Source organism: Euprymna scolopes, chromosome 28, assembly GCF_053919585.1.
Source record: "Euprymna scolopes isolate OS-2025 chromosome 28, ASM5391958v1, whole genome shotgun sequence".
Classification (NCBI taxonomy): domain Eukaryota; kingdom Metazoa; phylum Mollusca; class Cephalopoda; order Sepiida; family Sepiolidae; genus Euprymna; species Euprymna scolopes.
Window position 1 is genome coordinate 59440127 of NC_136509.1, and position 13167 is coordinate 59453293.

General features: G+C 33.6%; 1 protein-coding gene across 2 annotated transcripts in view; it reads right to left on the minus strand.

The window, feature by feature from the left end:
• LOC145249667 (RUN domain-containing protein 1-like) overlaps positions 1-13167 on the minus strand; it is a 480843-nt gene that overhangs the window by 363171 nt on the left and 104505 nt on the right. For both annotated transcript variants that reach the window (XM_080111452.1, XM_080111453.1), the window contains exon 3: positions 6103-6250. In XM_080111452.1, coding sequence (XP_079967578.1) covers positions 6103-6250 — 148 coding nt within the window. The remainder of the gene's footprint in view (positions 1-6102; positions 6251-13167) is intronic.

Sequence of the window (13167 nt, forward strand, 5' to 3'; positions counted from 1 at the left end):
AATCTGTTGCCTTTGTCAAAAGTTTTAGGCAGACATGCAAACATACATGCATACATTTATATATTGGTAGCTCAAATTTTCAACACAAACCGATTAAAAAGCTTGCCCTATCTCTGAATACCCTTTATGTAAAATTTCAAATGTTAAGATCAGAAAGTGTCTTAGTAATTTGGTAGAGACCACAGAGGTCAAATTTTTTTTAACTTTGACCCCTAATATGACCCCTTTAACATTTATTGTTTTGGGCTCAGATCAAGTTATTAAGTTAGATCCATGTCCAAGGAACCTATATCTAAAATTTCACGTGTTTAGACCCCAAATTGGCAGAGGAGTTTGGTAGAGTTGTCAAAGGCCAAATCGTTGAACTTTGACCCCTTAACAGCCAAATTTCTGGCCAAAAACGAATTACAAAGATTTTCCCAAATCTCAATACCCTGTATATCAAATTCTGAGTCTGTAGACTTAAAATTGACAGAGTTATTGTGTAGGGAAATGTACATAGACAGACAGACAGACACTTTCAGTTTTATAGATATACTAGCATTTCAGCCCGGCGTTGCCCGGGTGTTTGGATGTGTATGTTGAGCAAAAAAAAAAAAAAAAAAAAGTGGTAGTAGGAAGGCAGGCTCGAACCCGTACCGCAAAGGAAGAAAAGAACGGGGAAAAAACCTGATGTCTATGCTGTTACGATCACCGCCAAACCGGAAGTGACATTTTTTTAAAATTTAAGCTAGACAGTCGAAAGGAGAGGATGACTTTTGAAAATATCGGTGAAAAAAGCGACCCCCCCCCCTGTAGAAAAGTTCCCAGTTTAAGGTAAAGATATTAATGTTTTTAGCCAATTTTTCGACATTTGTCATCTGAAAGGTCGAACTTCAAAACGATACTGATCTTGAGAAAATCCGTCGCCTCTGTCGAAAGTGTTAGGAAGACATGCAAACATACATACATACATACATTTATATATTGGTAACTAAAAATTTTCGATCCAAACTGATTAAAAAGCTTGCCCTATCTCTGAATACCCTTTATGTAAAATTTCAAATGTTTAGACCAGAAATTGTCTGAGTAATTTGGTAGAGACCAAAGAGGTCAAAGTTTTTTTAACTTTGACCCCTATTATGACCCCTTAACATTTATTGTTTTGGGCTCAAATCAAGTTATTAAGTTAGATCCATGTCCAAGGAACCTATATCTAAAATTTCAAGTGTTTAAACCCCAAATTCGTGGAGGAGTTTGGTAGAGTTCTCAAAGGTCAAATCGTTGAACTTTGACCTCTTAACAGCCAAATTTTCGGCCAACAACCGATCACATAGATTTTCCCAAATCTCAGTACCCTGTAAATCAAATTTTGAGCCTGTAGACTTAAAATTGACAGAGTTATTGCGTAGGGAAATGTACACAGACAGACAGACACTTTCACTTTTATAGATATATAGATAGACTAATAGATTAAAAAAATATATATGTATACATAAATATGTATGGAAACAATTTTTTGTTTACTGTAAAGATTTTACGCAAATATTATGCAAGTATAAATCATGTAGAATATCTCCATGAATATGATTACACATAATAGTTAACTAAAGATGATTATCCCATAAGAAAACCGAAGCAACTAATAGGGAATTAATTAAAATGAATGTTTAAAAGAACATGCAAATCAGCTAGCTCTTTTGCTAGTGAATGCAATTCCACAACCAATATATAAGAAAATTGTATTTTCTTTTTAAATAAATAGAAAAGAGGGTTTTTAATATGAATATCAATACATACGCAAAAGAAACACAAATTTATAGGAGTATAGATAGAAGATTTGGGTGAAGGAACCAACTTGGAAATTATGCAAAAATGCAAATATATCTAAAATTAAAATAATGTCTCTATATACAGCAAAGACAGAAGTTGTGACTGCATAATTCTGTCTGACAACATAAAGATGAGCCAAACCTTATTTCTCCATATTTAAGTTATACAATGGAAACGTTAATTACTCAAAAACTAAAGATCGAAATTTTAGATAGTGATCGCTGTTATGAAATGCCATCAAATTCATACATTAAAATTTTAAAAATCGGAAATTGAAATACTACAAAATTTTCAACTTTGATGAAACCCCAAAGCTATATTACATGGAGAACTTCATTATCTACAATTTTGATAAAGCAACAAGTCTCTATAATGAAAAGAAAGTTATTATCAAAAGTATGGCTTTCACCTTTTCTTTGACCATGACTTTTAATCTATCTAAAAATTAAATCAGTCCTAATTTGGATCATGATCAATATTTTGACCAAGTTTAGTGATGATTAGTCAAGTGATGTACCAAAATAAATAAACAAACATAGTTATAAACATGACTGAAAATATAACCTCCTCAGTTGAAGGTAAATAATTTTGTGTGATGAGTCATATTGGTAGAATATAAATTACTGTATATGAAAAATATCAAACTTTAACAAAAAATCTATTTAAAATTTTTTTTTTTTTTACATAGGCATCACCACTTATCAAGACCCAAAGACCACTCGAGGATAGGGGTTAAGAGTGTACAGTAGTCAATTAAACAATATAGTAATTGTTAATAATGGAAATTCGGTAAATTTGTTAACTTAAGTGGAACGGCTCATCAAGAACTTGTTTACGTGGGACTTGAACACAATCAGATTGCAGTCAGCTGGAAAGCAGGAAAACGGAAGACAGTTCCACAGGCGTGCAGTTCTAAGAAAGGAGCTTTGTTCATGGAATCTATCTTTAGGTTTAGGCACAGATAAAGAGTGGGGGAATTATTGATAGTGTTTTCAGCTAGACGAGTGTTTCTTGTGAAAGTTTGGCGAGGGGGGACCATAGATTGAAACTCAGTCGAGCAATTGCCATAAAATAACGATAAAGCAGAGAAAAACTCTGTGAGATAGAGGTTGCAGTAAAGAGAAAACGACATCTCCTACGAGGCTACGAAGTCTATTTTGAACTCTATCAAGGCAGGACAAGTTTTCTAGCAGCTTCTGCCCAAATGTGGCAACAGTATTCCATCCTTGGACGTACCTGGCTCTTATTTAGATAGAGAATTGCATCAGCAGTGAGATATCTACTCGATCGATAAAAGGATCTCACCATTTTTCCAATGGCCTTAGTAACAGATTTAATGTACGTTCCATTTCAGATCAGGAGTAAAGGTCAAACCCAAGAGCTTGTCAAAACATGAGGCCTCTCCAAGACAAAAGCCATTCATTTCAATTGATGCCAGATGGGGATCAGAACATTGATGATGTAAAGATAGAAGCTTGGTTTTAGATGCATTAAAAGTAACCAGCCAATCCTTTCCTCATTGTATCATGTGCTCAAGATCAGAGGAGAGAGAATCGGAAAGAACTTGGTCGTTTACGGTCTTAGATGTGCTACCATAGATGTAGTGTCATCAGCATAAATGTCTACGAATGATGTAAGAATGTGATTTGGAAGATCATTAATGTAAATCAGGAAGAGAGTTGGGCCCAGGATGGACCCCTGAGGGACTCCAGCATTAATACTGTGACCTTCTGATTTCTCCCCATCAACTACTACTCTTATGAGAGAAATGATTTAATAATTGAGAAGACATTTCCAGCTATACCATAGCTGGAGATCTTGTGAAGTAAACCTTTATGCCATACTCTATCAAAGGCCTTTGATATGTCAAGAGCAATTGCCCTAGAACGGTTTCCTCTGTCAAGCGATGTTCTAATCCTATGAGATATAACTGTAAGCACATCTGCTGTAGATCTAACAGAACGGAAACCATATTCTGTGTCACTAAGAAGATTATTTTTGCTGAGATGGTTGATTACTTCTCTATTTAACACGGATTCCAGCAACTTATTCCTGATGCACCAGAGACTTATTGGCCTGTACTGAGAGGGAGATGAGCGATCACCTGAATTCTTAAATATAGGGCATACTGATGAGATTTTCCAGGGTGATGGGAAGCTATTCTCCTTAAGACAACGTTTAAACAGTTTTGTAAGTATGGGCACTAGTTCTGGTTGAAGTTTTTTGAGTACTATAATTGGAATACTGTCAGGGCCGGTTGCTTTACTGGAATCAAGGTTTTTGATTAGCTTAGCAACATCACGTACAAATATTTGTATATCACATAGTGTGTTTTCTGTTACAAGAAGAAATATTGGGGGTTGGCGGCCTTGGTCGCAAATGGTAGAATTAGCTGCAAAGTTCTTGGCAAAGAGTTTGGCTTTGTCTGATGCTAACGAGATTAATAAAAGTTAATAAAATATTAAAGCAGTATTATAGAAATTGTCTGAAAAAAAACTTTTTTTCTACAAACATTCTCAACTCTGAAATAGACTATAAATATTAAGTTCAATATCTATATAATAAATAATGAAGAATTTAATTGGGAATAATATGTACTTAACTACATGTTTGTATGTTTATTGGTTTGGGTTCTACTCTTTTTTAAAGAAGTCATCATGTTGTATTTGAATGATTGTCAGCCATCTGTAAATATGACTGCTGTTTTCACAAATGTGCAATTATAGGAGGGAAATTTTGTGCATTTCTCTCCGAATAATTACTTAAATAAACACAAGGCCAAACGACATTGCTTTTAACAAAACAATAATAAAGGGTTTATTTAAAAAAAGGCGAGATTGTATCTCAAACTGGAGAGAAAGAAAGTGTAAATGTCTGTTTGAAGGTGTCGCCTGCCATCAGACTGCAGTCGTCAACAAGTAGCAATGGGAGCGGTGAGTGAGAGAGGTCTGTATAGGTCGCTTGCTGGCGTCTCTCTGGCAATCGCAGCTGAGATCCCAAAGGGCTAAAAATAGTCCTTAAGGGGACAGCTCAAATCAATGCGCCCTGCCAACCGATTGGTTAGTGTGACTGAATCACTTTGGCACCGGGCATTGATCCGCTTATAGTAAATAGTTTGTTAACTGCTACACAATATTTATGCTTGTGAATGATGTTCAGGAATCTATGTGCATTTATTGGGCACCATTTTTTCTTCCACTCCCAACCAAAGTCACAAAATAAAAAATCTAGAGGGATTTTGACCTTTGGGTTCATAGCCTGTGTCCTACTTTCTCGGTACAGTAACCTGATAAGAATGCCTCTACTTCTTCTCTCTCACATTCTCTACCCTGCTCCACTTGTTCACTCTTTAGACATTGTTTATATTTGTTCCTCCATTTTTTCTTGCTATTGTGCTTCAGCATGTGTAATTGTTCCTGCTGGCCTATCATTCTTAATCCTGGTACTCACTCGGAGGTTTGTTATTCATTATATTTGTTGTTTTTCCATCTTAGTTAAGTGTGCAATTCTCACCTTGCTACTGACCAAGTCATTCCCTAGTAAAATATCCATGCCTTTTACTGGTAGTTCATTGAATATCCCAAGATCTACAGCTCCTGAAAGCATCTTTGATTCCAACTTCACTCTGTGGATGGAGAAATTTATGGATTTGTTTCCAATACTTACAATTTGAATTTGTCTGCCAGTAACTAAACACAAACCATTCAGTAGACTGCATTGTATCAATAACCATTGTTATGCCCCTATATCTCGCAATATCCTGATATATGAGATATTGTTATTTGTTGTATTTAATAACTGGCCCTCGATTATGGTCATTATCCGGTCAATATGTTATCTATTAATATTTTGTTTTTTTATTGATTTCTCCTTTTCATCTATTGCACCTGGCAAATTATATTCAACATTAACTCTTATAATCCTATATCACCTTAAACCACATTGACCAGAAGCGAAATTTGTTTTCCAATCTGTCCAACAATGAATGAAATGACCCTGTGTTTAAATCTATTTAATGTTAAAGAAATCCTAATGGAAGGGATATTTCAAAATGTCTGTCGTGATAATTATTCAAATAATTTATTTTATAACAGTATTATTTTTTGTGCAAACGACATTATTTTTAGACATTTTTTTATCATTCCTTACAGGACTGATGCTACTGATGTTTCAACAAGATGCTAAGAAATAAACCAATACATTGGATTCTGATAGAATAGGTGATGTGTGAATAAAGTTATGCTTTGTCAAGTTTAGGTTTCACTATATTTTTTTCTATGTTTTACTAACCTCTTTTTCCTCTGGGGGTGCATTGACAGTTTGCTTCAGTCTGAATTGAACTTGTGCAAAATGCGTGGTCAATGCCTGCAGGTACGAATTCAGTTGTTCCTGTTGCTCTTCAAGTTCTCTTAGTTGCTCAGATTCATCAATATAACCACTGAAAAAAAATTTTAATAAAATATTATTTCCACATTTTAAGACAAAATTAAAAGTTGAAAAAAAAAAAAATATTCAGTTTGTTTTAAATAAAATAAATTTTACAATCAATAAACTCTTTCTTACTTATTTAATGCTGAAAAAAAAACCCAACAAAAACGAAACAATTCATCGTATACAATTAGTTGAACACAAGGTGCTATCATACTGGGAGAAGGAATTGTATATCCATAACTTTCTAACAGTATCCAATAAGCCAATTCTATATATCTTTTGCAATATTCAATATGTTTCATAAGACAAATTCATGTTAGTTTTAAAGGCATACATCTGCAATTGATAGTAATAGTGCAGTGCTTACCAATAGTGGACTAACAAACCTTGGTAAGGCAAGTAGTTTTGGAGGAAAAATCTGAAATATCACCTGCAATCATGTAGGTATGTCATTTGTATTTGTAAAGACTTAAAATAAAGAGAATGGGTCATATTCTCAACAAAATATAATAGTTACATGTTTCAGATTTATCTTTCTCACACTATCACAGATTGAGGAACTTGGTCTTCATACTAGGGCTAAGCACCTATTGTTCTGTATGTTGTACAGTAAGTACTAACGAAAGTTCTTGATTGAGAAAAACCAAAGCATACTTAGCTCGGTTAAGTGTTTGACCATGTTGAGGGTTTCTTGGCTTTTTGAAATCCGGTTAAATCCAGTTTTACTTTTTTTCTCTCTCTCTCTCCACATATATATATATATATATATATACACACACACACACATGACAGGAAAGAATAGACACTAAAATAAATATTTTTCCTACACACACACATATATATATATATATATAATATATGCTTATATCAATTTACAGATAAGAATAGTGCTGAATTAATTAAAATTGCATCTAATAACAATTGAAGCATGCCATGAACCAAAGGATCATCAAACCTACCAGAACTTCTGTGAGGATGAATTGTGGATCAACATGTGGTCAATACAAAATAGTATCTTCTAATACCCATTTCTACTGTTAATAGAGTGATTGCACAATTCAAAAAAGGACAAAAAGTGTACAAAACCTCATCCAGGTCACTCTTAGCCCTCTGAAAGAATTTGTGTCTTGTGGAAAGAAATTTTGTAGTGGATCCATGGTGCAAAGCCTTTGACATTGCAACACAAGCTGGTGTCAGTCTCATAACAGCTGTCAAGTATCTTCACAAGCTGAGCTACTATGGTAGAGCTGTGAGAAGGGAACCTGTCCTTTGTCCAGCCAATATCAAGTGCAGAAAAGATTATGCTCATAGGTGGATAGACCTATGACCTTATGGACCAATGTCATTTTCTCTGATGAATCATGATTTGCATTATTTCCTGACAGTGGAAAGGTATGGATATGGAGCCTCCATCAGCAAGATGTTGACTTAAAAAAACTGCAGCCACCACTGAAACATGGGGGTTTCTCAGTTATAATATGAGGTGCAATTTGGAGTGATGGTCGCTCAGACGTAGTGGAATGCGAAAGAAACATCAATTCTGCTAAATATGTTTCAATATTACATGAAGGACTCTTACCAATATTCTCAAGTGGTAAAATGAACCAAATTAACTCACTATTTATGGAAGACGGAGCTTCTTGTCACTCCGCTAGGGCAACACAACATTGGTTGATCCAAAATGCAATTAATAAACTTTCATAAACAAGTCAGTCCCCAGATATGAATCCAATTGAAAATGTTTGGAGCATATTAGACTGGAACTTTTGCAAAAAAAGAAAGCCATTTCCTAAGCCTGAACTTTAAGCACTATTGTATCAGACATGGAAAGAAATTTCTCAAGATGATATTCAACACCTGATCAATACCATGTCTAGAAGGATCTGCATTAAAAAAACAGCAAGGGGAATGTCAACCAAGTATTAGTTATTAAATTTGTGACCATTTACTTTTGATTTTGTTCTATAAATTATGTTTATTAGAATAAACTGTTTTTATGGGTATCTATTTTTTTCTGTTATGCCTGTATGTATTTATATATGTGTGTGTGTGGTTGTGATCCACAGAAAGATTGTTTCGCTGTATTACAGCTGTTCAGTACAGCTAGGCTAACACCTATCCTAAGCCAGCATCAAATCTAGTTGCCAGTTGGCAATTCTAACTGACTACTGTTAGCAAATAATATCTCAATACTTTATATAAACATTGTCAGCTACTAGATAGTTCCCATTTATTTACAAAGAGCTTTGCATTATGCTAATAGCGATATTACTAATGACACATACACACACACACACATATACAGTTGTGCCCGATATTATTCATACCCCCCTTGAAAATTGAGTTTATTAGGTGTAACTTTTGTAAGAATTTATTGTTTACGTCCATATTGATACATATTCTTAATAAACCTCTTCTGATCATTTTCGTAATTTTAAAATCTCGGGATACTTGTAATAAAAGAAATATACAGCTATTTATAAAATCTGCAATGTTCAAAAATAATCATACCCCCTTATTTTTTCAGTATTAATCGAGTTTCTGACTGTTTGTTTTCTGTTTGATTCTTATTTTGAATGCTTTTATACAACCTTTGATTAATTTCATTTCGTTTTTTGCATTTTTCAGAAATTAAAATGATATCAACTGAAAACCAATAAAAGAATAAAAATTATTAGAATGGGGAAGAAAAAAGAGCTTAGTAATAATCTTAGGACTAAAATTGTGAATTCACATAATGATGGTTTAGGTTACAAGTCAATTTTCAAGAAATTTGAGGTCCCTACAGCAACAGTACAGAGCATCATCAAAAAATTCCAGAGCCACCACACAACAAACAACTTGATTGGTAGAGGAAGAAAAAGGAAACTGTCTGCTAGAGCCACCAGGAATATTGTAAGAAGTGTTAATGCAAATCCAACCACCACTAATAAGGACATTTTAGAAAATCTGGAGTCTTCTGGCATAAAAATATCAAGGCAAACATTGCAAAGGACTCTGCATGAAAATGGTCTGAAAGGAAGAAGACCAAGAAGGACTCCATTGCACACCGGAAAACACCTTGCAGCACGTCTAAAGTTTGCTAGGACCCATGTGAATTCTCCAGAGTCCGTTTTCTCAAGTATTTTGTGAACTGACGAAACAAAAATTGAATTGTTTGGCCATATGGATGCTTCTTACGTTTGAAGGAAGAAAGGAGAAGCTTACAACCCAAAGAACACCATACCCACGGTGAAACATGGTGGTGGTAGCCTAATGTTTTGGGGCTCCTTTTCGGCTAGTGGTCCAGGTAGTTTGGTCAAGATAGATGGAACCATGAAGAAGGAGCAATATTTGGAGATACTCAAGAAAAACATTAGACAGGATGCGGAGAAGCTCCATTTAGGACCAAACTGGGTCCTTCAACAGGATAATGATCCAAAACATACTGCCAAAATAGTCAAGAAATGGTTTGAGGATAATCAAATTAATGTTTTGAAATGGCCTAGCCAGAGTCCCGACCTGAACCCTATCGAAAACCTCTGGCACATATTGAAAACTGAGGTTAAAAAGCGGAAACCTAGAAATTTGAGGGATTTGGAGAACTACTGCATTGAAGAATGGTCAAAAATCAGTGTTGATGCTTGTAAAAACCTTGTTGATAAATATCCCAAACGGTTACAGGCAGTTATTAAGAATAAAGGGCATGCTATTGACTATTAGTAAGAGAGGTATGAATAATTTTGAACTAGTGCCATTATTGTTTTTCTTTGTATAATGTTTCAAACTTGCATAATTTATTTATTTGTTGAGTTTAAATTAAATGCTTATGCTTGATTTATTGTTTGAAATCCCTTTAATATTGTCTACCTTCTGGTTTGAGCAATATTCTTATAGAAATCTCAAAGATCCGAGGGGTATGAATAATATCGGGCACAAGTGTATATATATCCTCAATCTATAAAACAAAGACTTAAATTCTTTAAGGGATAGAACATTATAAAGATGTAAAGGAGAACACAGAAAATATGATCAGACATTTATTTCTGGTTAGTGTCTAAAGAGTTTCATACTAACTCAACCTCACGTTATAAATTAAAGGAGAGTAGAAAATGGATCTTGGGTTTACTTTTCGCAGCTGCGTAACTTTTGCTGCTCTTATTTTGTTCTCTCATTCGAGGCTCAATGTTTCTGACAAAGAGAGAAGAATTGCTGTTTTTTGGGTCAGAATTTATTCTATCTAACACTTTTTTTTTTTTTTTTACATGGGTGTCACCACTTATCAAGGCCCAGAGGCCACTCGAGGATAAGGGTTAATAGGTATACATTAGTCATTGTGATTTTAGCATAGTAAACAGTGGGAATTTTGTAACTTGGATTACTTAGGGGGACGATTCAATTAGAACTTGTTCACATTGGACTTTTTCTTTTTTTTTTTTTTTTTCATAGGTATCAACACATTATCAAGGCCAAGAGGCCACTCAAGGATAAGAGCTAAAGAGTGTACAGTAGAAATTGGACAATATAATAATAATTAGTAATGAAAATTTGGTAAATTTGATAACTTATATGGAACGACTCATCAAGAACTTATTTACGTTAGACTTGAAGACAACCATATTGTAGTCAGCCGGAAAGCAGGAAAACGGAAGACAATTCCACAGGCGTGCAGTTCTAATAAAAAAGCTTTGTTCATGGAATCTACGTTTAGGTTTAGGCACAGATAAAGAGTGGGGGGAATTATTGATAGTGTTTACAGCTAGACGAGTGTTTCTTGTGAAAGTTTGGCGAGGGGGGACCATAGATTGAAGCTCAGTCGAACACTTTCCATGAAAATAACAATACATTGTTAGCAAGTTTTTGACTTTTAAAGTAGTATTTTTTTAGCTCCTTACATCAAGTGACTTCATGTCTTGTTTGGAGCAATTTCTATAAAAAAATGTTCGTTATTACACAATGAATGAATTACAATGAATCCAACGTTAATAATTTATATCACTAAAATAGAATTTTTGATACTCTTGCATAATTTGCCCTGGATAAAAACAAACAAACCTGAAAAAAAATATATACAAATAATCAAAAATAACAAAAACTTACCTTTAAAGGACTGAAAATATTTTCATTTATTTTATTTTATTTATTCTTTTTTTTTTTTTTTTTTTTGCAAAATATTTATCAATAAAAAGTTTTTTTTGTTTTTTTTTCCTCAAGAAAAGATGTAGGTTTTACTTTTTTTTTAACCGTAAATTGTTAGATGTAAGTACAAGTTTTTATTATTCGTTTTTTTTTTTTTGTTTCTTTTCAAGACTTTTTTTTTTTCAGTCAAGTTTTTTTTTTTTGGGGGGGGGGTCCACAGGAATTTTATATATTATATATATATATATATATATATATATTTTTTTTTTTTTTAAGAAAATATGTAAAAATATGTTTATGAAAAGCATAAATTGTTAGATGAAAATATAGGAAAAAATTTAGTTTTTTTTTTTTTTAAATTAATATTTTTAGTTATTTATTTATTATTTTTTATTTATTTATTAATTTTTTTAGTTATTTATTTATTATTTTTTATTTATTTATTAATTTTTTTAGTTATTTATTTATTATTTTTTTTCTGTTCATTGCTGGTGGAAGAACTTTCTCAAAATGAGGATATTTCCTTAGGAATCTTTTACTTCGGTCATCTTTTGAACGGCCATCGATGGCAAAGAGGGAGGGAGATTGGGGAAAAAGAAATGGAAAGAAGCTCCCCAAGAACCAGGAAGCTTTCGGAAATGTGATTTATAATGGAGACAAAAGGATCGTTTCTGATTTTTTGTCCCTCCACATAAATTCAAGTAAATATGTACCCAGAAGCTCCTGATTTGTTCTGCATTCTTGCTTGTTTCGCTGTTTTGCTTCCTTCCCACATCCTCTCGATGTCATTCGTTGCTGCCTTCGTCGCGGGGTCTACAAAATGCATACTTATGATTCACTGTCAGGTGGTTGGTGGAATCTTTCTCCTCCTACTTTATTATAAGCCCTTCCAACAGTCGAATATACAACTGTAGTCCCCGGCAGAATATATTTGTTTATTATTGGAAGGAGGGTTTCAGCATTGCGATTTGGTACAGTCACAAAAAAAATACAACAAAAAAAAAACAACAACAATGTTGTTGGTGATGTAAATAAAAAATAAAAAGCCAATTTAGTGTTTCATCATTTGAACAACGCTCTGCTGAAACCGATGATTGCCGGTCTCACCCAATCCATGCTTGATGAGAATTCCCGAAAATCTGGGTCAAATTATGCAAGAGTACTGATTTTTATTATTTATTCCAAAGCTCATAACTTCTATTAATATACGAATTGTATAAGGTTGTTGAGTAATCGTTATCAAATATTAAAAAAATATTTGATAACTTCATTTTAAAAGGATTTCTTCTTTCACATTTTTGCAGAGAACAGAGGTCATGGAATACACACACCTCACACATTACCTTTACTACGTCATTGAGCGAAGACCAAATATTTGAAGGATCTAATTTAAAAACAAAAAGTATCCATAAAACGAACCCAATTTCAATAATTTACATCAATAAAATAGGATTTACACCTCAAAAACTAAAGCTTATAACTTACATTAAATGTGCGAATTGTATAAGGTAATATATATACTCAGACACATAGCATGTTCAGAAAATTAATGACAGGATCATGTTCTATATGTACAAATAATGAGAAAGTTCCATAAACATAGTTCTGGAAAAACTTGGTTTCCATTGAAACAAATACTAATTAACATTCTTTATTCTAAACATCTAACATGTACAATATGTATGACACTGTCCTACTATTCTTAGATATGTAACACAAATGACGACCTAAAAAATGACGATATGCAACACAAATGACGACCTAAAAGCATTCATAAGAGCCTTGTGGGCAGGGGGCTAAGTCAGG